Here is a 24021-nt window from a genome sequence, read left to right as displayed (position 1 = left end):
CCTGCAAAGAATTTTTGTGAGTTTGAGACAAACTGTTGTCATATGCCTGGAAGCAGAACCTCAATGAATTGAGATAATGCTCCAGAGATTGGCAGGTTACATCTGTATTTATACAGTGCAATCAAAGGAAAGGGATGTAGGTGGGTTACATGAAATTCATTGGTGATAGACTAGAGAGCAGGAGAAAGCAGGGGGGGTATGGGGGGAACCCCTGGAATTGGATAAAAAGTAAAATGATAGACACATACTTAGGTGGGTGCAGGAACAATTAACATGATAATGAAGGAATTTGTGGGATCTGTCCTGGGGCCCAGCACATTAGGTTGTGCCCCAAGAGGTCCAGAAATAGGTAAGTTACAAGTTACCTAGACATTTCAAAGGGTATGTTATTATAGATACAAAAAGACAGATAGGCTCAGTTAAGGTAAAGGTTGACCTTGTCAGTGAAGATACCGGCCTAGGATGTAACTACCTACCATAACTGCTTTTAGTAAAAGTTAAGTTTCAGACCATCCTTTATGGTTACTCAGGTCTCTGAGTTTGCAAGACTGCTATGCAGGTCTTCCCTGAGTTTGTCAGGTTAGCATGTGGCCCCTTTAGTCCACAGATGAAACAGTACATTAGACATGTACCATATATAAGAAAGGTTAAAACAAGGGATCATTTGGGGATCTGGAATGAATCAATTCAATTTACATTGTGTCTAATGGGAAAAATGATTCCGTTGTTTTAATAAATCGCTACTTCAACAGCCTTCCAGAATGACTTAAGTTTGAAAACCGAGGTTCCACTGTATTAATACTTACACCTAACTTCTATTGAGCACCTGTGTTCCAGACACTGCACCAGCTGTCATACTGCACTATTTCATTCAATGCTCATAAAAACTGAGATAGACAAGTTGTGCGATCACATCCATTTCACAGAGGCAGAACCCAAGGCTCAGAGAGTTCAGTCACCCAGCTAGTAAGGGGGAGCCAGAGTTTGAACCCACTTCTACTGGCCCCAGCATCCATGCTGTGAACACCCTGTACAGAGCTTCTCAGGACTCCTTTAGACTCACCACCTCACTCAGGGTGATTGGCAGCTCTGCTGATCCTATATACTAAGAGCTAATATGCTAATTAGACCAAACAGCAGAATGACCGTCCGGACAACCTTCCGGATGAAGCAGGGGCTGTGAGGGGCTGCGAGGGCTGGAAGGCCTGCCTGGGCTGTTAGGGGCTGCGAGAGCCAGCTGGGGCTGGGAGGGCTGGAGGGCCAGCCTGGGCTGTGAGGGGCTGCGAGAGCCAGCTGGGGCTGTGAGGGGCTGTGAGGGACAGCCTGGGCTGGGAGGGGCTGTGAGGGCCAGCCTGGGCTGTGAGGGGCTGTGAGGGCCAGCCTGGGCTGGGAGGGGCTGGGAGGGCCAGCCTGGGCTGGGAGGGGCTGTGAGGGCCAGCCTGGGCTGGGAGGGGCTGTGAGGGCCAGCCTGGGCTGGGAGGGGCTGCGAGGGCCAGCCGGGGGCTGGGAGGGGCTGCGAGAGCCAGCTGGGGCTGTGAGGGGCTGTGAGGGCCAGCCTGGGCTGGGAGGGGCTGCGAGAGCCAGCTGGGGCTGGGAGGGCTGGAGGGCCAGCCTGGGCTGGGAGGGGCTGTGAGGGCCAGCCTGGGCTGGGAGGGGCTGCGAGGGCCAGCTGGGGCTGGGAGGGCTGGAGGGCCAGCCTGGGCTGGGAGGGGCTGCGAGGGCCAGCTGGGGCTGTGATGGCCCAGCCCTTTGCATGAATTTCATGCATTGGGACACTAGTGTTGTAGATAAGCTGCCAGGCAGCTTGGGAGAATAATCAGATGGGCACTCAGAGGATTCAGAAGAGGAACCTTTTAATGCAGAATTACAGTTGCCCTAGTGCGGTGACTCAGGAGAATCAGCCTCCAAAGCCTGAGCGATGAGTATGAGGAAGCCTTCCTTTTATCCCTTTTAGTTTCTTTGTCCCCCAGATATGGATCAGGCTTTGCAGCCCGCACCACCCCCCCCGCAACTCCCCCCCCCCCCCACCCCCTGTGAGTTGGGATGGGGGAAGTGAGATTACACCCAAAGGCTTGGCCTGGCTGGCACCAGTGCTGACAACCCCCTCCAGGAGCTGTACTAGTACGTGGTTCATGGTTTATGGCCTCTGTAAAATGGGAGCATTCTGGGAAACAGGTTCTGCAAGGCAGGACAAGCATCACAGATAAGAATGGAACCAATTATCTTCCAGCAAGAATACAGGTTACCGGCACAGATTCGGATAGCTAGCCCCCCAAATCTCTTATTTCCCCTTCACTAGCACTTCCTGGTACAGGACCCCAGGGGACTGCAGTCACAGGCTTTTCTCTAAACAAGAACTGGCCTCATCAGTCTTTGGTGGATTTAGTCACTGTGAGTCTGTAATTCACATGTGGGTATCAGGCCTGGGTGAGAGGGACTCTGGTGCATAGTAAGTTTATAAGATTGTAGCCCCCTGGGTGCCCTTTGGAGGGCTGTTGACCAGCCTTTCCTGCGCCCATATATCTGAGCCCATCTTCCTGCTCATGAGTTGGGCCCATGAGCCTGTTGCCAGAACTTCAGTGTCTTCTCTCCCCTGCAGCTGGAGGGTGGAGGTGTCTGCCCCAGAGGCCTCATCACCCTCTGGGAAACCTGAATGGGACCTTTTCCATCCTGATTGTATTCCAGGCAGCTACTGGGTCAGGGACAAGCAGCTGCCCCCTGCTCCCTCAGCCAGGCCCTCACCTACTTCCTGGACATCACCACGCCCCCAACCCAGCTGCTGCTCCAAAAGCTAGCCCAGCTGCTGGAGAGGCAGTGGCAGGTCCTGGAGTTGTGTGGGGGCCAGAGCTCAGAGCTGGCCTTTCACCTCCAAGTGGGGGTGATGGATGGTATGGATGGATGGATAAATGGGCACAGTGACAGATGGGTGGTTGAATTAATAAATTAATAAGAGAATATATTAACTCACCTGCAACTTTCTTGGTTCAAGTCTTTGTGACTGGATGTCATTGTTATATCATCATTATTGCTAATGATCGTGACTCCAGACAATTCCATAGCCAGCACCTGTGGCTGTGCCTCATTAACTTAGCTCACAATTTCTCATTTAATTCTCAAAACATGCCCACAAAGTAAGTGATGCTATTCTCATTTCACAGAGGTTATGTATGGGGACAAGATCCCACAACTCTAAAACAAGCACCCAGTCATAGCATCTAGTCAAGATTTGAACCCAGGTTTGTATGATTCCAAATGAGATTATAATAATAATTTGTCTCATGCCCCAAAGCTGCTGACAGTAAAGTTCTCAGCATACAAGTTGGATCAATACTACTCACTGGCCTGAGTTCTTCCAGGACAGGAAATATTGCCTCTCCAGCCTGGTGGTCTTAGCACCTTGGACAGCACCTGGTACTTCAAAGTGTTAAAGGAGGGAATGCATGAGTCAGCTTCCTCAACTGTGAGGTGGGCAAAGTGCTAGATAGGACACTTGCAGGGATGAAATGAGAATTCAAGTTGGGTGGCCAGCTTGTCAGGCCTTGAAGCCCACCCTCTGGTGGCCACCCTTGTAACTGCAGCCTGCTGGGTCTTGCAGGGCTCCAGAGAGGCCACATGACCTGGATGAGGCCCACTTCTACTGGGAGGAGATGTTGGATGGCCCGGAAGCGGGTGCACACAGCCTATTCTCGCCTGCCTGGCCAGCCCAAGGTAATGGGGCAACTGCCCGTTCAGTAGAAGGAGCATTAAAAGCCCTGGCTCCCCCCGCCCCAACACCCCCCTCACATCTCTGAGCCTTCACCTCCTCAGCTCTAAAATGTAGGCAGTTACACTGTCAGAGTGATGCTGTGATGCTATTCTGTTTATTCTTCCAGGAAAAGAGACAGGCCCTTCAGGACTAAGTCAGGGCCACATGGTGGGTTAATCCCTGGGGCACAGCCAGCTAACGGTCCTCTCCCAGATACACAACTGCATGAGAAGAGGTGGTTCAGGCCAGCTCTATGCACAACCACAGCCAGGCTGGAGGATGGCCACTACGCCCACCATGACCCCTTGCGCCTGGGGAGTTGGGACAGACTCTTGGCTCCTCCCTAATGAACTTGTCCTATGAGGGATCTTCCCAGAGCCAGTTTTCCATGCCCAGTGTTGGGGTCACTGAGAGCCCTGATTGGCTCCTGGACTTGTATGGCACTGGGGAGGCCCAGGACTCTGTGCCCTGCTCTGCATTACAGTGGAGAGCCCACAGGCAGTCTGCACTGAGAGAATCCCTTTTCTGGGGTGTAGGCAGGTGGGCCTCAGAGCCCTGGGCAGGGCAAGTAGCTTGATGGGTGCCTCTTTGAAGCATGGTGAATGCAGAGTTCATGAGGACCCCACTGGAGCACCAGCACCTCAAGGACAGGGCTTTGGCTAGAATTCACCTCTCTGGGCCCAGCCCAGGCCTGTGCAATGCTCTAGCAGGGAGGTGCTCAGCCTGCAGCCCATGGCACCCCCTCGCCACCTCCCGATGGCCAGCAGGCCTGACTGCACGCTTGGCTGCCCTCCCCACCCAGCAGCAGGGGCCTGGGCTCACCATCTCCTCTGCTTTCAGGTCTACGTTCAAGACATCCTTCAGCAGCAGCTGGCCGACCAGGTGCTCCACGTGCTCCACCAGGAGCAAGGCCACCTCTATGTCTGCGGGGACATGCACATGGCCCGCGATGTGGCCCACACCCTGAAGCAGCTGGTGGCTGCCAGGCTGAGCCTGAGTGAGGAGCAGGTCGAGGACTATTGCTTCCAGCTGAAGGTATGGCAGCCGGGGTGCAGGCCAGGGATGCAGGTCAGGGGCCTGGGCCAGGGAGTCAGGGTAGCCAGGACCAGGGGAGACAGGTCCAGGGGAGCCAGGACCAGGGGAGCCAGGACTAGGGGAGTCATGAACGTCTAAGGAATCCTAGAGGTGGTGGAGGTCAGAGCTGGAGGGGTTGTCAGAAGCCTGACTGTGCAGCCAGGTCTGGTTGCTCAGGTAAACAAAGGCTGACACGCTGCTTTAAGATAAGACTTGCAGAGCCTCAAACAGGCTCCTGTGCAGAGTGACGCTGCTTCTAAACGTGGAGAAAGTACGTAGCATTCAGCAAACATGTATATATCACGTTTCCGGGAGCTTCTTGTGGGACACGCACTAGGCCAGCTGCTTTCTCCTAAGCCGTGTGGGATTTGGGGGACCCACTGAGAGCAGAAATGAATCAGGTCCCCCACCCTCGTCAAAGGAAGTCCAGAATCACCCTGATCCCAGACACCAGCATGTCTCCAAACACATTGAATAAACCACAATCACGCTGTGCATAGGTGCCAACCCCGAGTTTTCTTTTCTCTTTATTTGAAGGGCACTGGGAAAGGGGGGCGTCCAGCTGGATAAGGTGCTGGCAGGTGGTGGAGACCAGCAGGTGTCAGTCAGGGGAAGGGTTGGTACAGGGTGCAAGGAAAGGGTAAAGGTTGAAGAAAGAGGAGGGGCTGAGGAGACCGCCTCCCAGGGGAGTGACCAGCTGGTGGCTGGAGCCTGAGGTGGACTAGAATGGAGGGTGGGGATGGGGTCAAAAGGTAGATGAGTGGTGGGCCCGGGTGGGAGCTGGGAAGGCCCAGGATGCTCCCTTTCTGCTGAGGGGACTGAACATGGGCTTCAGCCTGCACTGACCCTTCCCCCCTCTCCTCAGATGGTAGGATTTGGGCAGATGGAGCCCCACGTGCTGCCCAGACAGAGGAAGCTATGCCCAGCGAGCAGCCTTCTCCACTCCAGGATGGCTGCAGCCAGAAGCAGGGCAGACAAGGGCCTGGTTTCTCCAGAAAAGCCCCAGATCCGGGAAGGGCCGGGAGGGCGGGGGCTGCGGCAGGGACAGGGAAGGTGGAGGTGAAGAGCAGATGCAGACAGCAGTGTGCTCCAGCCCGAGGTCCCAGGGCGGGAATCCCGCCTATGGCTGCACCAGGGTCAGCTGGACATCGCCTCCCACCTCCAGGTTGTTGATGGCGGGCAGGTTCTTCAGGCGGTGGTAGTAGTCAAACAGGTGCTGACCGTCCACAGACACCTTGAGGCAGTGACCTTCACACATGATCCACACCTGGACAGACGGACCGTGTCATTTGCGCTGCACTTGGGAAGTCCTCAGACCTGAATGCAGGCTGGTGTCCAGGACCTCCTTCTTGCCTCCCTCAAGCATCCATTAAGCCCGCGCCAGCCCCGCATTGCCGTCACCCTGAAGGATTCGCTCTTCGTCAGCACGTGCTTCTCCTGGTCCTTCTCCATATTCTGTTCCCCGGGCAGAGAGTGCCTTTCCCCCAGGCTCTGCAGTCCGCACACCTTGCCCACATGGATAGCTGCTAAGCTCCCTTCGGGATTCACCCCTTCTGGCAAGCCTTCCCTGCCTTTGGCGACCTCCCGACCCCTTCCTAGTCAAGTCAGATGCCCCCTCAGGTCATGTCTCCCTCTCCTGTCCTCACTCTCCAACTGGGCCCTAAGCCTCTAGGGCAGCGGTTCTCAACCTTCCTGATGCCGCGACCCTTTAATACAGTTCCTCATGTTGTGGTGACCCCCAACCATAAAATTATTTTCGTTCCTACTTCATAACTGTAATTTTGCTACTGTTATGAATCATAATGTAAATATCTGATATGCAGGATGTATTTTCACTGTTACAAATTGAACATAATTAAAGCGTAGTGATTAATCACAAAAACAATATGTAGTTATATATGTGTTTTCCGATGGTCTTAGGCGACCCTTGTGAAAGGGCCGTTTGACCCCCAAAGGGGTCACAACCCACAGGTTGAGAACCGCTGCTCTAGGGGCAGGAATTCAGGCTTGTGCCCCGGCACACCGGAGCGCTCTCCACCTACACTTCTGCAGCGGCCACCTCCTAACAGTCTCTCACAAGGCAGCCAGAGCGCCCTGTAAGATGTCCTCTTCCCCATCACCATGCCTAACACTCGCAGCACACTTCACACAATGTCATTTCACTCACTTCTCTATGAGATCAATATTGCTATTAGTCCCATTTCTGAGATAAGGAAACTGAGGCCCAGAGCCCTGGAGTCACTTGCTCAAAAGTCACACAGCTGCCTATAAGCCAAAGTAAATTGCTCTCTGGCTCCAAACACACCAACGCACTGTATTGAAACCCAAGCTCCTCCCCATGGCCCTCAAGGCCCTACATCGGTCATTTTCAACCCTAGGTAAGGAGCGTTGGGCCTGTTTTAAAATACGGATGCCCAGGCTCACCCTCTCGCTGGCCTGGGCAGGGCCAGGCATTGATTTTTCCTTTTTAAGCTCTCCAGGTGATGTGTAACCGGGGTTGAGAACGCCTGCTCTGTGATCCCGGCCTCCAGCCTCCCCACCCTCTTGGTTCCTGGACAGGCCACGCCCAGGACTCTCCCTTCTGCGATAACACTGCTCCCTCTGCAGCCTGCTGGGCACCTCAGATCTTTGTGGGGTGAACTCCTTCTATCACTGAGGTCTCCAGTGCACGGTGGCCTCTGAGAGCTGTCCCCGTCTACAGCAGCGGTGGCCCTGGCCAGGCCTCACTGTACCCCTTTATTCTCTGTTGCTTAGGCACAGCACCTGCTGTGATCTGCAATGACCCTCCCCCACCAAACATGCAAACTTCCAGGCAGGACCTGGTCTGTCTGCTTCACTGCTACCCTCCAACACCCGGGCTCCTTCCTGCCCCAAGTGGGCCTGGATGACAGAGCTGACAAATAATAGCTGAATGACTGAGTGAGTGAGTGAATAAATGAATGACCTCACTCTTGGGTTCCGTCCGGCACTTATTGGCTGTGTGACCCCAGGCAAAGAATCTACATGTCAGAGTTTTTCCCTCTGTCAACAGCAGATTCCACCCCCTATTTTATATGGGGCAGCAATAGTAAAACCATATAAAAACCATAACAACAACCATTTGTGGGGCCCAACCCTCACCCAAGAGGCCCTCTTGTTCAAGGGGCCCCCAGACACCCCCCATCGCCACCCCCTCCTTCATTTGCCCCTTCGGAGCCCCCTGGAGCTCCAGGCTGGGCACCTTACCAAGAAGCCCTGGCCTCGGGCGAAGGGCATACTCCGATTCAGGCTGCGCTCCTCAGGCCCCCAAGAGTTACTGATCTGCGTATTGCGGACCACGGCGTTCTCATCGAAACGGGGGTTCAGGTGGAAGGCGATGTCATTCCCGGAGCGCAGGTTGATGTGGAACCTGGGGGTGGGCAGCTCACATGGATCTCTGCCCATCGAGCGCTGGGCTCTGGCCCCTCCCAGCCTGCCCAGAGCTGGGGGTGGGGTGGGGGGAGACGGCCAGAATGACCTAGGGGTATCTCTCCTCCCCGAGAGCCCAGGCTTACCTCTGAGCGTAGGATGGGACGATGCCCGTAATGGTGATGCTCTTGGAGGGGTACAGCCCCCCGGGGATGCTGGTGAAGAATGGTATTGGCTGTCGGGAGGAGAGGGGCAGGTCAGCCAGCGGCAGCCAGAGAGGCAAACGTTGTCGGGGGAGCTCTCTGCCAATGTCCATGAATTTGGACTGGCACCCGAGTTTGACAACTGTGTCTGTGTGTCATATATTTTCAAGAAAGAATCGTGATAGCCCTAGCTGGTTTGGCTCAGTGGATAGAGCCTCGGCCTGCGGACTGAAGGGTCCTGGATCCGATACCAGTCAAGGGCACATGCCCGGGTTGCAGGCTCAATCCCCAATAGAGGGCGTGCAGGAGGCAGCCGATCAATGATTCTCTCTCACCATGGATGTTTCTAACTCTCTCTCTCTCTCCCTTCCTCTCTCTGAAATCAATAAAAATATATTTTTAAAAATAAATAAGTTTAACAACACCAACAACAACAAAAAGAATTGTGATAGCTTTACTTGGTTAGCAAATAAGGAAAACTTTCCAGTGTTCCTCAAATTTATGAGCTTAAACTGCCACGAAAAGCCCTAGCCGGTTTGGCTCAGTGGATAGAGCATCGGCCTGCGGACTGAAGGGTCCCAGGTTTGATTCCAGTCAAGGGCATGTACCTTGGTTGCAGGCTCCTCCCCAGCTTGGGCCCTGGTCAGGGCACATGCAGGAGGCAACCAATTGATGTTTCTCTCATATCGATGTTTCTCTCTGTCTTTCCCTCTCTCTTCCACTCTCTAAAAATCAGTGGAAAAATATCCTCGGGTGAGGGTTAAAAATAAGTAAATAAACTGCCACGAAAAGAACTTTGCTGGACACAAAAGGATACTTGGGCTGAGAAGAGAAGGCCATATAATATGCTTGCGATGAAGGAGCCCTTTTGAAGGTGAAAGCTCCTTTCAGCCATCTTCTAATTTCCCGGGATGTTTGAAGAACGTCAGATCAGCGAAGGGCTGCTTTTCACTTTGTGAGCTGCCCCTCACCTCCCCCGCGGCCCTGCACAAACGGAACCGCGCCCTCCCTGAGAAGTCACTTACGTAGCTGGGGCTGGGGTAAGCCGGCGGGGGAATTGCAGGATTCTGTTGAAAAGAGACCAGGAATTCTATGTGGGATTGTGCCCACTCCCAGGCCCCCACGCACTCTAGAGGGGATGCTCCAGTGTGAGGCTTCCGCCCCTGGATTCTCCCATTCGCCTGCCCTCTCCTGTCAGCCTTGGTGCAACTTCCTGCCATCGTCCCAGACCCCATCATGGCCACCTGCCCTCAGCCCCTCCACAGGCAGCTCCACGAACTCCAGGGCTCCCAGCTGACTTGTGCCAGCAGGAGGGAGCGAGGTTGTGCACTGACTGGAGCTGGCAGACTTACAGGGAACATCTGTCCAGGGGTGCTCTGCACTGTGTGGATGACTGTTTGCGTCTGGAAGAAAGAAACGGGGTTTTTAAAACCTGCTCTCACCAGCGTGAAGACCGCCATCTGCCACCAGAGGGCACCACTTAACACACACCCTCCCAGCAGCTGCCAGTGGGGAACCTCTCAGTAGCCCAGACCAGACTCTGAAAATTGCAGGGTAGAGGTGTTTCTCCTCTTAAGGGGTGAGGTAGGGGCAGAAGTTCCCTCTGGAGAGGAATGTGGCTTCATTTGTGGCCTGTTGGCCCGTCTTCCTTCACAGGGGAATTCCTCTAGTTTCATTTTGCAGGAGGAAGTAATTGTGGGCCTTACTGTCCACAGAATGGCAGGGGCTTGGGCAATTCAGCTTGTTTCCCAATCCATCAGCCCAGCCAACCACCCCTACTCCCCCAAACCCTCCCCTCCCACAAGGGTCAGGAGGGTGGCCCAGGGGTCTGGCCTCAGCTGTGCCAGTCGCCCTGTGGCAGAGGCCTGATGCCTGGCCCAGCCCCCTCCTTCTAACCCACAGGAAGGACCAAAGTGAAGGGTTTCCAAAGAGAGAGCAAGAGACTTACAATGGGAACTGCGATGGACTGCCAGTAACTTGGAGGCTGAAGGGGACGAAAAATAAAAATGCTGGTCAATATTGGTGCCACTTGACGGGGAGATGACAGCTGAAACGGTGGTAAGAAATGCCTCCCAGACTCACACTTCCTTCCTTTCTGCTCCCAAGCAAGCCTCCCTGAGCCCGTGGTGCCCAGATGCTCACCCACTATCCCAGGTAACTATGGTTAAGAACAGGGAAGGGGCAGGTGGAGGAGAGGAAACATCCTGCCGGCTCCTCTAGAGAGCGAGAAGGATGTGTCTGACATAGAACATACAGCTCACCTCAGCTCCCAGAGGCAAAACCATTACTTGCCGTGTCCTATTTCACCAGGAGGGTGAAAACTAATATTTAGTGAGGCCTACTGTGTGCCAAGCTCTGGCTTCAGTGCTTTATGAGGGAGGCATCTTTAGCTTCAGTTTTGCTCAGTGAGAGAACAAGCTCAGAGAGGTTAAGCACCTTGCCCAAGCCTGTCCAGGTAGCAAGCGATTAAATACAAAATGGTACCCCGTTGCGTCTGGTTGTATCAGCATACCCCGTCCACCCAAGGCCAGGGCCAAAGTCCGGCTGCCCTGCAAAGGCCCCCTGGAGCTCCTCCATCCTAAAGTCAGTGTGGCAGGTGGCAGGGGCCCACCATGCACCGTGATGGGCCACAGGAAGCTGGGTAGGGAGACGCCCTTGGCCTGGCCCCCACTGCTCAAGTGGCCAAGGAAGGGCCAGGCCCTGGTCCTTTTCCTGCCCGAGGCCCCTCCCCACCCAGCAGACTGGTCTTCTTGCCCTGACTGTTCTCCTCTTCTACTGACTGTGCAAACCACATCCCTCATTCATTGACCCAGTCCCTCCTGCACTCCAGGCACTGTGCAAAGTGCTGGCGATACACAAAGGGACAAGTCACAATCCCAAGCTCATAGGCTCCGGCAAGGTCGGGTGGAGTGACGGAGACAGACATGTAAATACAGTTACAACAGGACATGGTGCCTGGCGTGCACAGAGCTGTTAAAAGTCCATCAGGTGGGGGGGGGGGGGGGTGGCGGGCATCCAGCAACCTGCCAGGCAGGGAAGATGCCGCTGAGGAGCCACAATGAAGCAGAGCATTGAAGGGCAGTTAGGGGCTGGCTGGGGTGAGGTGGCAAAGGGTCCTTTCGGCACCAGGACAACAGATGCAAAAGCATGGTGTCCGGAAGGAGCCTGGAGTGAGCAGTGCAGGCTGATGGAGGGTCTTCGTGGGTGAGGAGGGAGGCCGGCAGGTGGGCTGGGCAAGACTGGGGAGGATTCTGCACATCCAGCTGGGGGACTGGAGCTCTATTGAGCCCGGGGCCTTTAGGGTTTTTAAGGAGGGAGAGGATGAGATCACATTTGCTTATGGGAAGGTCACTGTGGCAGTGGGTTCGTGTGAGGGGGTGAGGGATGAGGGGTAGGGTGGCCTGGACCAAGGCAGTGGCTTCAGGAAGGAGAGGCCTTGGTGCACTGGAGGGACATTAAGGAAGGGAGGGAAGTACCAAGGATACCTCCCAGGTCCAGGGCCTGGGTGCCTGGTGGATGGAGATAGGGAACCCTGGGGGGGTATGCGGGGGCCTGTAGGCCCTGCTGCCTCCTCGCTGAAATAGCTTCTCTCTCAGACCCCTGTCCTTCCTGCTCAGCCTCTCAGGGTCTCCACGGTTAACTCACTTTTGGTTTGCGCCCCCTGGGCTTGGGTGCAAAACGAGCAGGCTGGGAGAATTGCATCCCGGAGAAAGCAGGCTGGACAGGGACTGCACGGGTGTTCTGTTAAAACAAAAGGGGCCATGGGGTGAAGAGAAGTTTTAAGAAGCCAGCGGAGAGTGGAAAGGCAGGGGCCAGGACTAGAGGGGGGAAGCCAGGCAGGCAGGGACAGGGTAGGCAAGAGACTTGGGTAGGGAGGGAATATGAGAGATGAGGACCAAAAAGAGAGGAGCTCATATTTGCTGTGGGCCTGCTGTGTGCCTTTCCCATCTCAGGAGCACACTCAAATACTGAAAGTGGAAATTACATCTCTAATCCAGGCGCCTGGGGCCCTGTGGGAATGTGGGCCAGGCTTCCCCTAATCTTTCCAGTTTTCAAAGAAGCCAGACATTCAGGTTTCCATGTGACATCACCTGACCTGGAAAGTTTGTTTGATAAAATGCACATAAAATTTACCACCTTCACCATGTTGGCGTGTACAGCCGAGGGGCATTCAGTGCCTTCACACTGTGGTGCAGCCATCACCAGCATCAGCTCCACAATGCAAACCTGCTCCTGGCCTTGTAGATGTTGGCAACACATTCAAAAATGGGAAAACACAGAGAGGGTCTAGTAGGCCCTGGTGTGGGCCCATGGGGGCCATTACGTGACCTCTGACACGTATCGCCTCATTGAGCCCACACATACCTCCTGGGGAGGCTGTGACTGTGCCCCTTGCACAGATGAGGAAACTGAGGCTGGAGAGGCAGACTCACGTGTGTGAGATCCCACAGCGGATGACAGTGCAGAGCTGGGATCTGAGCTAGATTCAGTGTGACTCCCAAGCTGGTTCTTTGGGGAACCACATGCCTCCTAACCAGGGCGGGAGTAGAGAGGGACAGGCAAGAGGGGAGGGAGTCAGGCTGAGGCAGGTGCTCTGGACAGAGACAGTGACACGGGACGGAGGTAGCAGGAGGTATGTCCCCAGAGCCATCCGGGTGAGAAATTGGCTGGAACCTTTGGCTCCACCCAAAGGGCCTAGGCAGAGTAGACTGGCCCCTGCACCCAGCCCCTGGTACGGTGCCATTTGGACAATCTGACCTGGAAGCTGATGTGTGTCAGCCCCACGGCGCCGGTGACAGAGATGTTGTCCACGCGGTGGAAGGGCACGCGGTGTACGTAGTTCGTAAAGAAGTTTCCATTCACCGTCACCTGTTAACAGGAGAGTATAGTCCAGGAGAGGTGTCCCAGACCAGGGAGGGGAGCACACCTGAGCACTAGGACCCCTGCTTCTAGAAATCAAGGCCCTGTATGGTTTTCACCTCCATCCCCTGTAGGTGGGGCCCAGCCTTCAGAGCTGTTCCAGGTACAGGAACACACATGTGATCCAAAGTGCAGCCAAACCCAGCCACCACTTGGCTCTAGTTTGGCTTCTTAATTCTAGTTTTTAATTGCTCTAGGTTTGTCTCTCTCAGCTCACCTGGGATGCCATTTCAATATGAGCATTTAAATGCCCATAAAGTGCTCATGGGAGCAGAGGAGAGGGCACCTCAGGGGGCACACTGAGGCCTGGGAGCATCCCATTCACACAGAGAAGCACAGACACAGCCATCCCTGTCCCCGGGCCCAGCAGCACTGCTCTGCCTGCAGAGCAATGACCACACCATGCAGCCCTGAGCCGCCCCTGGGCCTGCAGAAGGGCTGCCACAGCATCACCGAAAACAAATGCTGTCAAGGACCTGGAGCGGACAGGCTGCAGCAGAGGATGGCAGTCACCTGGAACCCGAGGCCAAAGAGCAGGTGGGGACTTACCTAGCTCTTATTTCCTGGTAACAGAAGCAACAGGTGCTCTGAAGGTGCAGGTGAAGGTGTGTAAGGTCCTGTTTTCTGTATAATTGCATTGCTTGGGTAATTATTTCAAAGCTTTTCTCTCTCTCATCAGTTTGGCTCAGTGGGTAGAGTGTCTGCCTGTGGACTGAAGGGTCCCAGGTTCAATTCCGGTCAAGGGCACGTACGTTGGTTTCAGGCTCAACCTCCGGCCCTGCTCTGGGGGCGTGGGAGCCAACCAATTGATGTGTCTCTCTCACATGGATGTTTCTCTCTGTCTGTCTCTCCCCCTCCCTCCAGTCTCTCTAAAAAATCAATGGAAAAATATCCTCAAGTGAGGATTAACCAAAAAAAATGAAAATAAATAAAAGCTTTTCTCCAGGCCTGATAGGGCAGGTTTCAGACAGCGGGAGGGAGGGAGGAGAATCCTGCTCACCTGGAATCCAGAGCTCTGCACCAGAAAGCGGATCTCAAAAGGAATTCCCATCTGGAGGGGCATACTCATCTTCCTCTCCTCCGGCCCCCAGCGTCCTTTCTGCTTGGTGTTACAGACCACATACCCGCCCTCTTCAAACCGAGGGTTGAAGTGGAAGGCAATGTCATTGTCACTGAAGCCCGTCTGAAAGTTCACAGCAAACCTAGGTGGACGGAAATGAGACAGTGTTCTGTTTTATTGACAATGGTAGGAGCAGGAGGGCCCGGCGCCTCTGACTTCCATGTGTGTCTGGCAACTTGCATACAACCTGTGTGGCAGGTTTGCACCCAACCCACTGTGCTGCCTTCCTTTGTGTTTACCTAGTTGGCACTTAGTGTGTTTTGTGTAATTTGTGGGAGGCCCCCTGCCAAAATTTTAAGCAATGCCCTCAGTGTGCTGTCCACCTCCCTGTGCCAGTATTAGAGTTAAATCCCCGAGGAATTAAACCTAATCAAATCTGGCAAATGGATGTTACTCATGTGCCTGAATTTGGCAGATTTCGGTGGGTCCATGTCTCTATAGACACCTACTTCACTTCATTTTTGCTACCCCCCCCCCCCCCCCCCCCCCCCCCCCCCCCCCCCCCCCCCCCCCCCCCCGCCAACAGGGGAAAGTGCGTGCAAAGCATGTAATTAACCACTGCCTGGTGGCTTTTCCAGTCATGGGCGGCCCCTAGAGATAAAAACAGATAATGGACCTGCCTATACTAGCTCCTCCTTTCAGCAGTTTTGTAAGCAATACCAAATTATGCATAAAACAGGAATTCCCTATAATCCTCAGGGACAGACAATTGTAGAAAGAGTTCATCAAACCTTAATGACTCAGTTACAAAAACAAAAGGGGGAGAGGGGTATTATCCTACTTCACAGAATCAGTTAAATCATCCCCTTTACACTTTAGATTTTTTGAATTGTGACAATGAGGGTCGCACAGCAGCCAGGAGAGGCATCAAGCTCCTGGTCCCGTGGCATCTGCCGCTATGGCACGATGGAAGGATTTACAAGCAGGGCAGTGGAGAGGGCCAGATCCAGTAATGATGTGGAGAAGAGGCCATGTTTGTATTTTTCCAGAAGGCGCCTCTAACCCCATCTGGGTGCCAGAGCGAGCAGTGTGTCACGACCATGGACCTGGGAGAACAGCTCATCCCGCCATTCAAGAAGCTGAAAATCACACCCCCCGTGATGAGGCCAGTTCAGCCACCGACCCCGAAGAAGAAGGAGCTCAGGAAGCAGCTGGCCAAGGCCACCCTAGAAGCTAGTGTCCCCACATGGGGTCAACAGAAGAAGCTGACCGCAGATGCCCAGCAAGTGGTGAAAGAATAGGGGGTCCAGGTAACCCCTTCCACACTTTTTGTTGCAACGATGGCACTTGTCAGCTGCCAGGTAAGTATGACTGGCAACAGAAACTTACTGGACATATGTTCCAGACCCGCCTCCAACAAACATATAATTCCTTTTTCCCATGCCAGGAGAGTTTGTTGGTAACGCCCTGGCCACGAAAACAGAAAATTTACAGAAAGATCTGTGGCGTTTAGCCACCGCCCTTAATTTTCTTAATTTTACTGGCTCTTTCTTAACTAATACTAAAGGAGCATGGTCATCGAGCCCTTGCTATGGCTTAAGAGCCTGTGTCCAGCCCCCATGTGCATTAGTAATCGGAAATGTGAACATCACCAGATTGGACACCCATTATGCTGTCCAATGCCATTACTGGATGAAATTATATCTCCGGCAAAGCTGGCAAAAGAATTGCTGGATGATTTAAAAGAATTTAATCCGCCAAAACCGGTTTGGCTCAGTGGATAGAGCGTCGGCCTGCGGACTGAGGGGTCCCGGGTTCGATTCCGGTCAAGGGCATGTACCTGGGTTGCGGGCACATCCCCGGTGGGAGATGTGCAGGAGGCAGCTGATCGATGTTTCTCTCTCATTGATGTTTCTAACTCTCTATCTCTCTCCCTTCCTCTCTGTGAAAAATCAATAAAATATATTTTAAAAAAATAAATAAATAAATAAAATAAATAAATAAATAAAAGAATTTAATCCATGGAAAATGTCTGGAGACATCGCCTGGTACCTAATTGAATTCCTTTGTGTACTACTAATCTTATCCTGCTTTTTTTCAGTCATCAGCAAGCCCCTGCGATCTCAAGTCCGAAGGCTCCAACTAGATGTCCACAGACTGCTTTTGAAAAATGAAAACGGGGGAGATGTGGGAGGCTCCCTGCCAGGGAAGGCACCATGGCTCTCCTTCAAGTCATGTGGACTGAACCCAAGGCTTGGGCATAGCCCTACCTTGGGGGCATTTCTGGTCAAAAGGTGAGAATGCCTTCAGCTCAACTCTTTAAAGCCTGGGGTGGGAGGTGGGGGGGGGGGGGGAATGGGTTTTTATTATGTAAATCCAGTCAAGCACCAGGAATACCTCCCTGATCTTGAGTTTTGGTGAAACCTCCTGATATTTTGGGGAATTTGGACTATAAAATAAACACGCTGCTTTGGTGTTGGGTCTCTCTGCCTCTCCACCAGAAGAGGACAGAAGCCCGCCCAGACCCAGCTTTCCTTTCTATTTCTGCATCTGTCTTTCATTTCTCAATCCCAAAGTGCCTCTACTTGAAAGAACCAGTTCGCACTCTCTCTCTGTGCTGGACGCCTGCTGGACGCCCTGACACAGTAATTAATGCATTTTTCCCTTTCCAGCGTGACTTTCCAGAAATAAGCAGGAACTGGGTAAAGAACAATGGGGACTCGAGCCTCAGGAAGCATGGGTCTTGGAAACTGACTGCACATTTGCATGAAGATGCCAATCCAGGAACATGCCCAGAAGCAAGAGCCTCTCATGCCCGGTGGGCACTGGTTAGAGGCCAGCCCACGGCTGCTCAGTTGGGAAGGAAGAGAACAAATGGAGAGAACATGTGACATTGAGGGACTTTACCTACAAAGAGGTGTCTAGCAGGGGAGGCATGGAATGAATATAGGTTCTCCAGGCACGAGAACTTCCGGGATGTGTGTCTGTCCCTCATCGGAGGTTGGTGTGTGTCCCACACATGAGGTGTGGGGTGGTGCCCTAACGTCCATAGGCCTGGACCGTGACCCCAGCTGGTACCGTTTGTCATTTGGGGTGACCCTGAACCCCAAATACTACCCTGGAATCTCCACACTGAGGGCGGGGGAGACTCCCTTCCTTTGGGGACGATTCATGAGGTGGTGTTTAGGAAGTCCCCAAGCAAGTACATTTTCATTCCTGTCTCTCTCCTTGGAAGGAAGCCCTGACCTTCAAAACTTCCTTTGGGTATAGCTATGGCTCTAAGGCAGGGGTGAGGAACGTCTGGCCCGTGGGCCATATAAGGCCCGTGAAATCATTTGTCTGGCCCTGCCATGGCATTAGGGGTGAGTTACTTAAATGGTTGACCGAATAAAGGTGGCTAAATTTTGAGTTAATAATTTTGTGTGGCCCTCAGATGATGTTATAAATATCAAATGGCCCTCGGCAGAGAAAAGGTTCCCCACCCTGTTCTAAGGTGAGGGACAGTCCAAGGAGCCGGGCTCACAAAAGGGCCACAATAAACGTTCGTTCTGCCTTTTTCCAGACACATGGCCTGAAACCAGCCCCAATCCAAAGTTCTCCACCAAGCGGCACTGTCTACTCCAGCCTTCCCCGACCAGGGCATGAGCATGGTTCACAGCCTGCTTCTTGGGGTCACTCTGGTGTCCCCAGCTAATGCACAGCACTCAGGGAAGGCCCCTGCTTTCATGTTTTTTGTTTCCCCCACAGGGCCAGGCACTGTACCAAGCCCAGAGGTGACCCTAATAGACCTTCTGTTCAATTCCTGCAGAGCCCATTTGGTGTCCCTGTGGAGGAGGCTGAGCTCTGGGTGCCTCCTCAATACCAGCTCCCTCTGTGGGCCCTCAGCCAGCAGGGAAGTGCCCTGGCCCAGAGCCCAGCCAGCCCTCCCTCTGGGGACACGAAAAGGAAAGGAGGCTCCCACTGACTCTGGAACCAGAAAACCGGTCCAGATTCCTCTTTACATGGAAACTATCGTTTCTGAAATATCTCTGGATGTATCTTTCCCTTTGTGATCATCCAGCTCCATTTCTCTGGTCCCTTACAAACTCCTGCCCCAGGGATGAGAGTGTGCAAAAGCGCCCATGGGAACAAGTGGGCACAGTAGGTTAGGAGGTAGGCAGCGGGAGGAGAGAGAAGGGGGTGGAGGTTCAGAGGTGAGGGTCAGCTTCCCCAATGGCAGGGTTGAAGCATATGGGAGCCTCATTCTCCTTGGTGTCTCCTGGAGGCACTCAGGGCTCAGGGAGATGTCACAGGGTGAGTGTGCCTATGCCCACCTGGCAGGGAAGGCGATGGTGGAGAAAGTCCACTAGACTCTACAAGCCAAGTTGAAGTAGAGCCGGTCCTGGGATCGTGTGAAGGGATTCAGAAGGTCCCCAGGCCCTGTGCAAGGTGATGAAAGGACCACTGGGGACAAAAGACATCTGGGATTGAGACAGAGGCTTCCAAGGAAGGGCTGTGTGTGCAGAAGGGCTTCTGTGGGCACCATGGACCTCAGCAGGCAGCCACCAGGTGTGTGGGCCCCACCCAAATCAGGCAAGAGCTCCTCACCTCCACACCACCTGGACCTCAGCAAGGGCAGCCAGGGCTGCGCGAGCATTGGAGGGCGCTCGGCCTCTGAGAAGATATGGAAGTTTTCCCTGTGCCCCAAAGTCCCCTCTTGGGTGGGAGACAGTGCCCAGGAGATGTTTGTATTTTGAATTGCCTTAGTACTTTCTAGGAATGAACTTGAAACAGAAGGAGATCAAATCACATCTGATGCCAAGTTTAAATATTTCCACATCCGCCAAATAGGGACCACGGAGTAAAGGAAGGCCGTTCTGGGCAGTAAAGGAGGCATTATTTTTGCATCTCTGGGTCTTCGCGTGCAAAGTTCAATCCTAGACCATAATGATCTGCCCCTGGGCTGGCCCGAGACTGTGAGCTCATGCTCTCCCTGTGTCTATGGGGAATCTACGTTAATGGTGTGCAGATGCTATTGGCAGAGGGCAGGGGTCCTATGCAGTGTTGGCAGGACCGAGCCCTACTCATTCAGTGTCCCCTGAGCCAGGCACAGGCAGCTTGGACAGTGTTGGGGGAACCAGCCTGAACCGACAGGCGCCATGGTTTCCTAAGGGGTAAGGCTGGGGGGAATTAACTGTTCCAGGTACCTGGTTCCACAGGCGTGAAGAGCAGTCCCATTGACAGTGATCTGAAGTCCGTCCTGGAGGCCCCCCTGGATGGTCCCAGAGAAGGGGACGACCTGCAGGGAGAAGAAGGCAGTCAGTTAGGGGCCCTGCTCCTTCAGTCCAATCCCTCCAGCACTTGCTAGTGGCTGGCCTGGTGTGTCGGGCAATGTCCCAGGGGCTGGATGCAGCTGTGAACTGGGCATATGGAGTCCTAGTCTCATGGATCTTCCAGGCCTATGAAGAAGTAAACCCGAATCTGGGGAGTTACACAGACATTCTGAGATTGATAAAGAGACCGCCGGGCTCTGAAATGATGTGACTCAGAGCTGGCCTCTCTTAGGAGGAAGTAGCATGAACATGACCCCGAGAGGGGAAGGAACCAGGGTAGTGAGAGGGACTCATAGCAAAGGACCCAGGACCCTGGTAGAAAACTCAGAAACCCAAGGGACCAAAGAGGCCAGCAGCCTATTCTAAAGGATAAATCTTCTGCCCCCTGAGAAGGCCAAGAAGAAGGCATCCTGCCCACCCCACCACAGAACAGTGTGACCATGACCTTTGCCCTCCCAGCCACCGCAGGTAGCACCTGGATGCTCTGTATCCTCTCCTGCTCCTGCTCCCCAGACCCTCCCCAGGCCCTGGCAACCTCCGAGGCCCTAGTGAGGTGTCTGCACTCCTCCTCGGCCCCATAGAGCCCATTTTGTCCAATGCCCTTCCCGGGCCACTTGAAAGGACAATGGTTATGGTGAGGCTTGCATCGTTTTAGAGCCAGGCATTATCTAGGTTTGGAGCCTAATTCTGCTGCTCATTTCCTGGGTGACCTCAGGGAGCTCATGTCACCTCTTTTGCCTCAGTTTCCTCATCTGTAACATAGGGATACATCGCACCTTCTGCGTAAGATCAATGAGTTAGTCAGAAAAGGGCTGGGGAAGAGACTGGCACATAGTAGGTGTCTCTACCGCACCCTTCCCTCTTGGTCTCTCTGAGCAAAATTTCACATTGGTTTCTTCATGACTTTTAAGCTAACCTCCAGGATGCCTGTCATCTGATGTGCTCTTAACCTGCATTAACCTAGGAGATAGCTTCCAGCTCCTAGTCAATCTTCACATTTATCTAGTAGTGAATGTCTTCTCTAACTTCTCCTTTAAGCCAACTCCCTACAGAACTGAAATGCCTATAGGAGCCAGGCAGGTGATGTGTAGGAGGGAGATTGTCAGGTAGGGGCAATAGGGAGTGGCAGAGACTATGACAAAGTAGACACCATCTCTCTCAACTAAAGGGACAGTGTCCTCTCAGCTCTAACCTGGACAAATTAATTAATTTAGATGGATTAACCCCTCTGTGGGTCAGAGCTTGCTCTCAGCTGCTGGCCAGGCCTGGAGGCTGAGGACTCTTTCCCCGTCTTCCTCTCTGGAGGCTCAGACAGCAGAGCCTGGACCCCAGGCAGAGGGTGCACAGCCTCCTGCTGGAGGCCCAGTGTCCCCAGCGGGCACCCGGCCACAGCTGGCACAGGGGGCTCACTGCAGGGCCAGTGGGAGCCTTTCAGGCAAAGAGGCTGCTGCCCCAAGGGTTCTGAGGTGCTTCTGGGTTATCCTGGCATTTCCCTGGCTGTTCCTAGTTACCCTGGCAGCAGCCCTGGCCATCATCAGGGCCACCCCTACAGATGAGGAAACTGAGCACAGAAGGTCTGGTAACTTGCCCGAAGCCACCCAGCTGGTCAGTAATAGGGTGGGGTTGGGTCCCAGCACCCATGCTGTGAAGCCCCACACAGGCTGCTTCTCACGATGAAGCACAGACATCCTGGCTCCTGGCTTCCTGAGGGCTTCCCACACCAAACAGCGAGTCCTGTCCTGCGTGTGGTTCCAGCGTCCACCCTGGCCTCTGAGGAGGCGGGGCCAGATGAGGCCAGCGGGGCTTGGCAAGGAATGGAGCTGAGGCCCCCAGGGCAGGTGCTCATGGAGTTCCGCTGATCAGCGGAACAGCCGGGCTGTGCGATCTTCCTGGCACTCGTTGGAGAAGAGGGAGGTCACTCCTGACTGCTGGGAATCACTGCGTCACCCGGGGGAAGTGACCACGTGGGGTGGACAGCTGTGTTTGGTGCCTGTAGGGACTCCACCCAGCATCCTTTTTGTCTGACACCAAAGCCCTGGTTGGGTTTTTGTTTGTTTTATCCTCACCCAATGATATGTTTTTTTATTTTAGAGAGGAAAGGAGTGAGGGATAGAGAAAGAGAGAGAGAAAGAGAGAGAGAGAGAGAGAGAGAGAGAGAGAGAGAGAGAGAGAGAGAGAGATCCCTTGCCCCCGAATGCACCCGGATAGAGGACCAATCCTGCAACCTTTCGGTGATCAGGATGACACTCCAACCAACGGAGCCACCGGCCAGGGCACCAAGGCCCTGTTTGAACTCTCTGCTGCCCCTGCAGGATTTCCCTCTGATTTGTATAATTACTAGTAGCTTTTGAACCCAAGGATAGAAAAGTACAAACCAGTCACCATGATAAGCATGTGTCAGGGCCTAGAAGGAGGTCTGGGATCCCCCATCTTACAGACAATGAGCCTAAGGTGACACTTCTGACTCTGAGCCCGCCCCCTATCCTCTCCCCCGCCCCCTCCCCACCCTGCCCCCCACCCACCACACACACACTTGAGGCACCAACAGGGTCTGGCCCACTTTCTGCAGCTCCACCTCCAGAGCCTTTTCAAGGTGAGCCCACGCCAGGGCCCCTTGCCCGGGGGGTTGGAGTGGAGACCCAGGCAGCTTCCCCCTCAGGGCCATGCTGCCGCCTACCCGCCTACCCCGGGCCCCACCAGGAAGGGCCCTATCACTCCACCGCCCCGGCTCTTGGGGAAACTGTTTGCCGAGGCTGGGAGAGGCTTCCACGGGCCAGTCCAGGGCACAGTCACCTCCTGGACCTGGGGCTGTGCCTGCCTGCCTCCCCCCATTACTGCTCTCCCTGTGGGCACCTCCTCTTCTGGGGTAAATCAAGGCACCCTCCTTCTCGACCATCTGGGACATCTGGGAAGTGGCCTCGACGCCTCTGAGCCTCAGTTTCCCATGGATGGCGTGGGGATAATAAAGCTCAGAGGGTTTAAAGCAGGGGTCCTCAAACTACGGCCCTCGGGCCACATGCGGCCCGACGAAAACATTTGTTTTTTTACTTCAAAACAAGATATGTGCAGTGTGCATAGGCATTTGTCATTTGTTCGTAGTTTTTTTTTAAACTATAGTCCGGCCCTCCAACGGTCTGAGGGACAGTGAACTGGCCCCCTGTTTAAAAAGTTTGAGGACCCCTGGTTTAAAGACAGCCACCCAGACAGGGCCCACACATGTGGCCAAAAGGTGGGAAAGGCAGCCCTTTGCATCCCACACCGCAGGGCCGCCCCCTACTCTCTCACTCCCCAGAGGGCCCATCTGCACACACCCTGGACCTGCCCCTGATAACTCACCCCCCAGGGAGCAGACCCCCCCTCAGGAGGTCTTCCCTGCTGCCCCCAGACTCCTAATCTGCTCAACACTTCAAAAGCCCCGCCGCATGCCAGGCACTGTTCAAACGCCCTAGATACGCTATCTGCATCCTTACCCCAATCCTGGGAGGCGGCTCAAGGATTACCCCTATTTTACAGATGTGGAAACTGAGGCCCAGAGAAGAAAAAGCAGCTCGCCTGAGGTCACCAAGCTAGGAAACGGCTCAACCCAGGGAGGCCATCTCCTAAGTCAGTGCCCAAGCCGAGCTGCTGGCCTCCCCTTTCATTCCAACAAAGCCCCACTCTCCCAGGGCTGACCAGTGTCCTTCTCCCCTCAGCACCCAGGACAGGACAGGCGCCCAGAGGGAGCTCCGCCACCATCTGTGCAATGCCCCAATGCAGGTGATTATCATCCCTCGGTCCTGTGAGGCATGTGAGACCGGCCTGGGGCAGAGGTTGTGTCAGGATTGTCCCATCGGGCATATCTGCCCATGCACCCTCTGCCACCCCAGTGTGGCTTCCTCAGAGAACCAGAGCGGCTTCCCTGGCAAGGCAGCCAGCTCAGCCCTGTAAAATCGCCTGTGCCCACTGCCTAGGAACTCACTGGGTTCACGAAGGGAGCCTGGACGCTGCTGAAGGCCATCTCTCCACCACCTCTGTGGTCCCGGCTGCTCCTCACACCAGCCAGGCAGTTCTCGGCACTGGGAAGGACTTTACAATGAAACAGAAACCAAAGCTATCGGGCAGTTATTCAATGGGAGGAGCCAGGAGCAAGAGGAAGTGGGTGTAGAGAACGGGAGTGTGGACTGTGGACTGTGGACGTGCTGGGGGAAAGGGCGAGGGTGGGACTCAGGAACAGTTAAGTAGATACTCCCACTCCAGTGACCTGGATGTTTCTATCTCCCTCTCCCTTCCTCTCTGAAATCAACAAAAAACAGATTTGAAAACCATCCAGATACTTATTTT

General features: G+C 54.1%; 1 protein-coding gene across 2 annotated transcripts; it reads right to left on the bottom strand.

The window, feature by feature from the left end:
* Positions 1–5316: 5316 nt before the first annotated feature.
* On the bottom strand, positions 5317–23785 carry LOC118672022 (galectin-9-like). Of its 2 annotated transcripts, XM_036341331.1 has the most exons (11): positions 23660–23785; positions 19576–19667; positions 14330–14531; positions 13168–13278; positions 12055–12150; positions 10358–10393; positions 9762–9812; positions 9435–9476; positions 8353–8441; positions 8045–8207; positions 5317–6086 (listed from the first exon to the last, which is right to left on the bottom strand). In XM_036341331.1, exons 1-11 carry the CDS (start codon positions 23696–23698, stop codon positions 5940–5942), a joined length of 1068 nt encoding a protein of 355 aa, XP_036197224.1. In that variant the 5' UTR covers positions 23699–23785; the 3' UTR covers positions 5317–5939. The 2 variants fall into 2 exon arrangements, with proteins under 2 accessions (XP_036197224.1, XP_036197225.1); XM_036341332.1 differs by lacking the exon at positions 12055–12150.
* Positions 23786–24021: the final 236 nt, after the last annotated feature.

This window comes from Myotis myotis, unplaced genomic scaffold, assembly GCF_014108235.1.
Source record: "Myotis myotis isolate mMyoMyo1 unplaced genomic scaffold, mMyoMyo1.p scaffold_m19_p_17, whole genome shotgun sequence".
Taxonomy (NCBI): Eukaryota; Metazoa; Chordata; class Mammalia; order Chiroptera; family Vespertilionidae; genus Myotis; species Myotis myotis.
The sequence above is the reverse complement of the archived record's forward strand: the minus strand, read 5'-3'. Positions and strand labels throughout refer to the sequence as shown.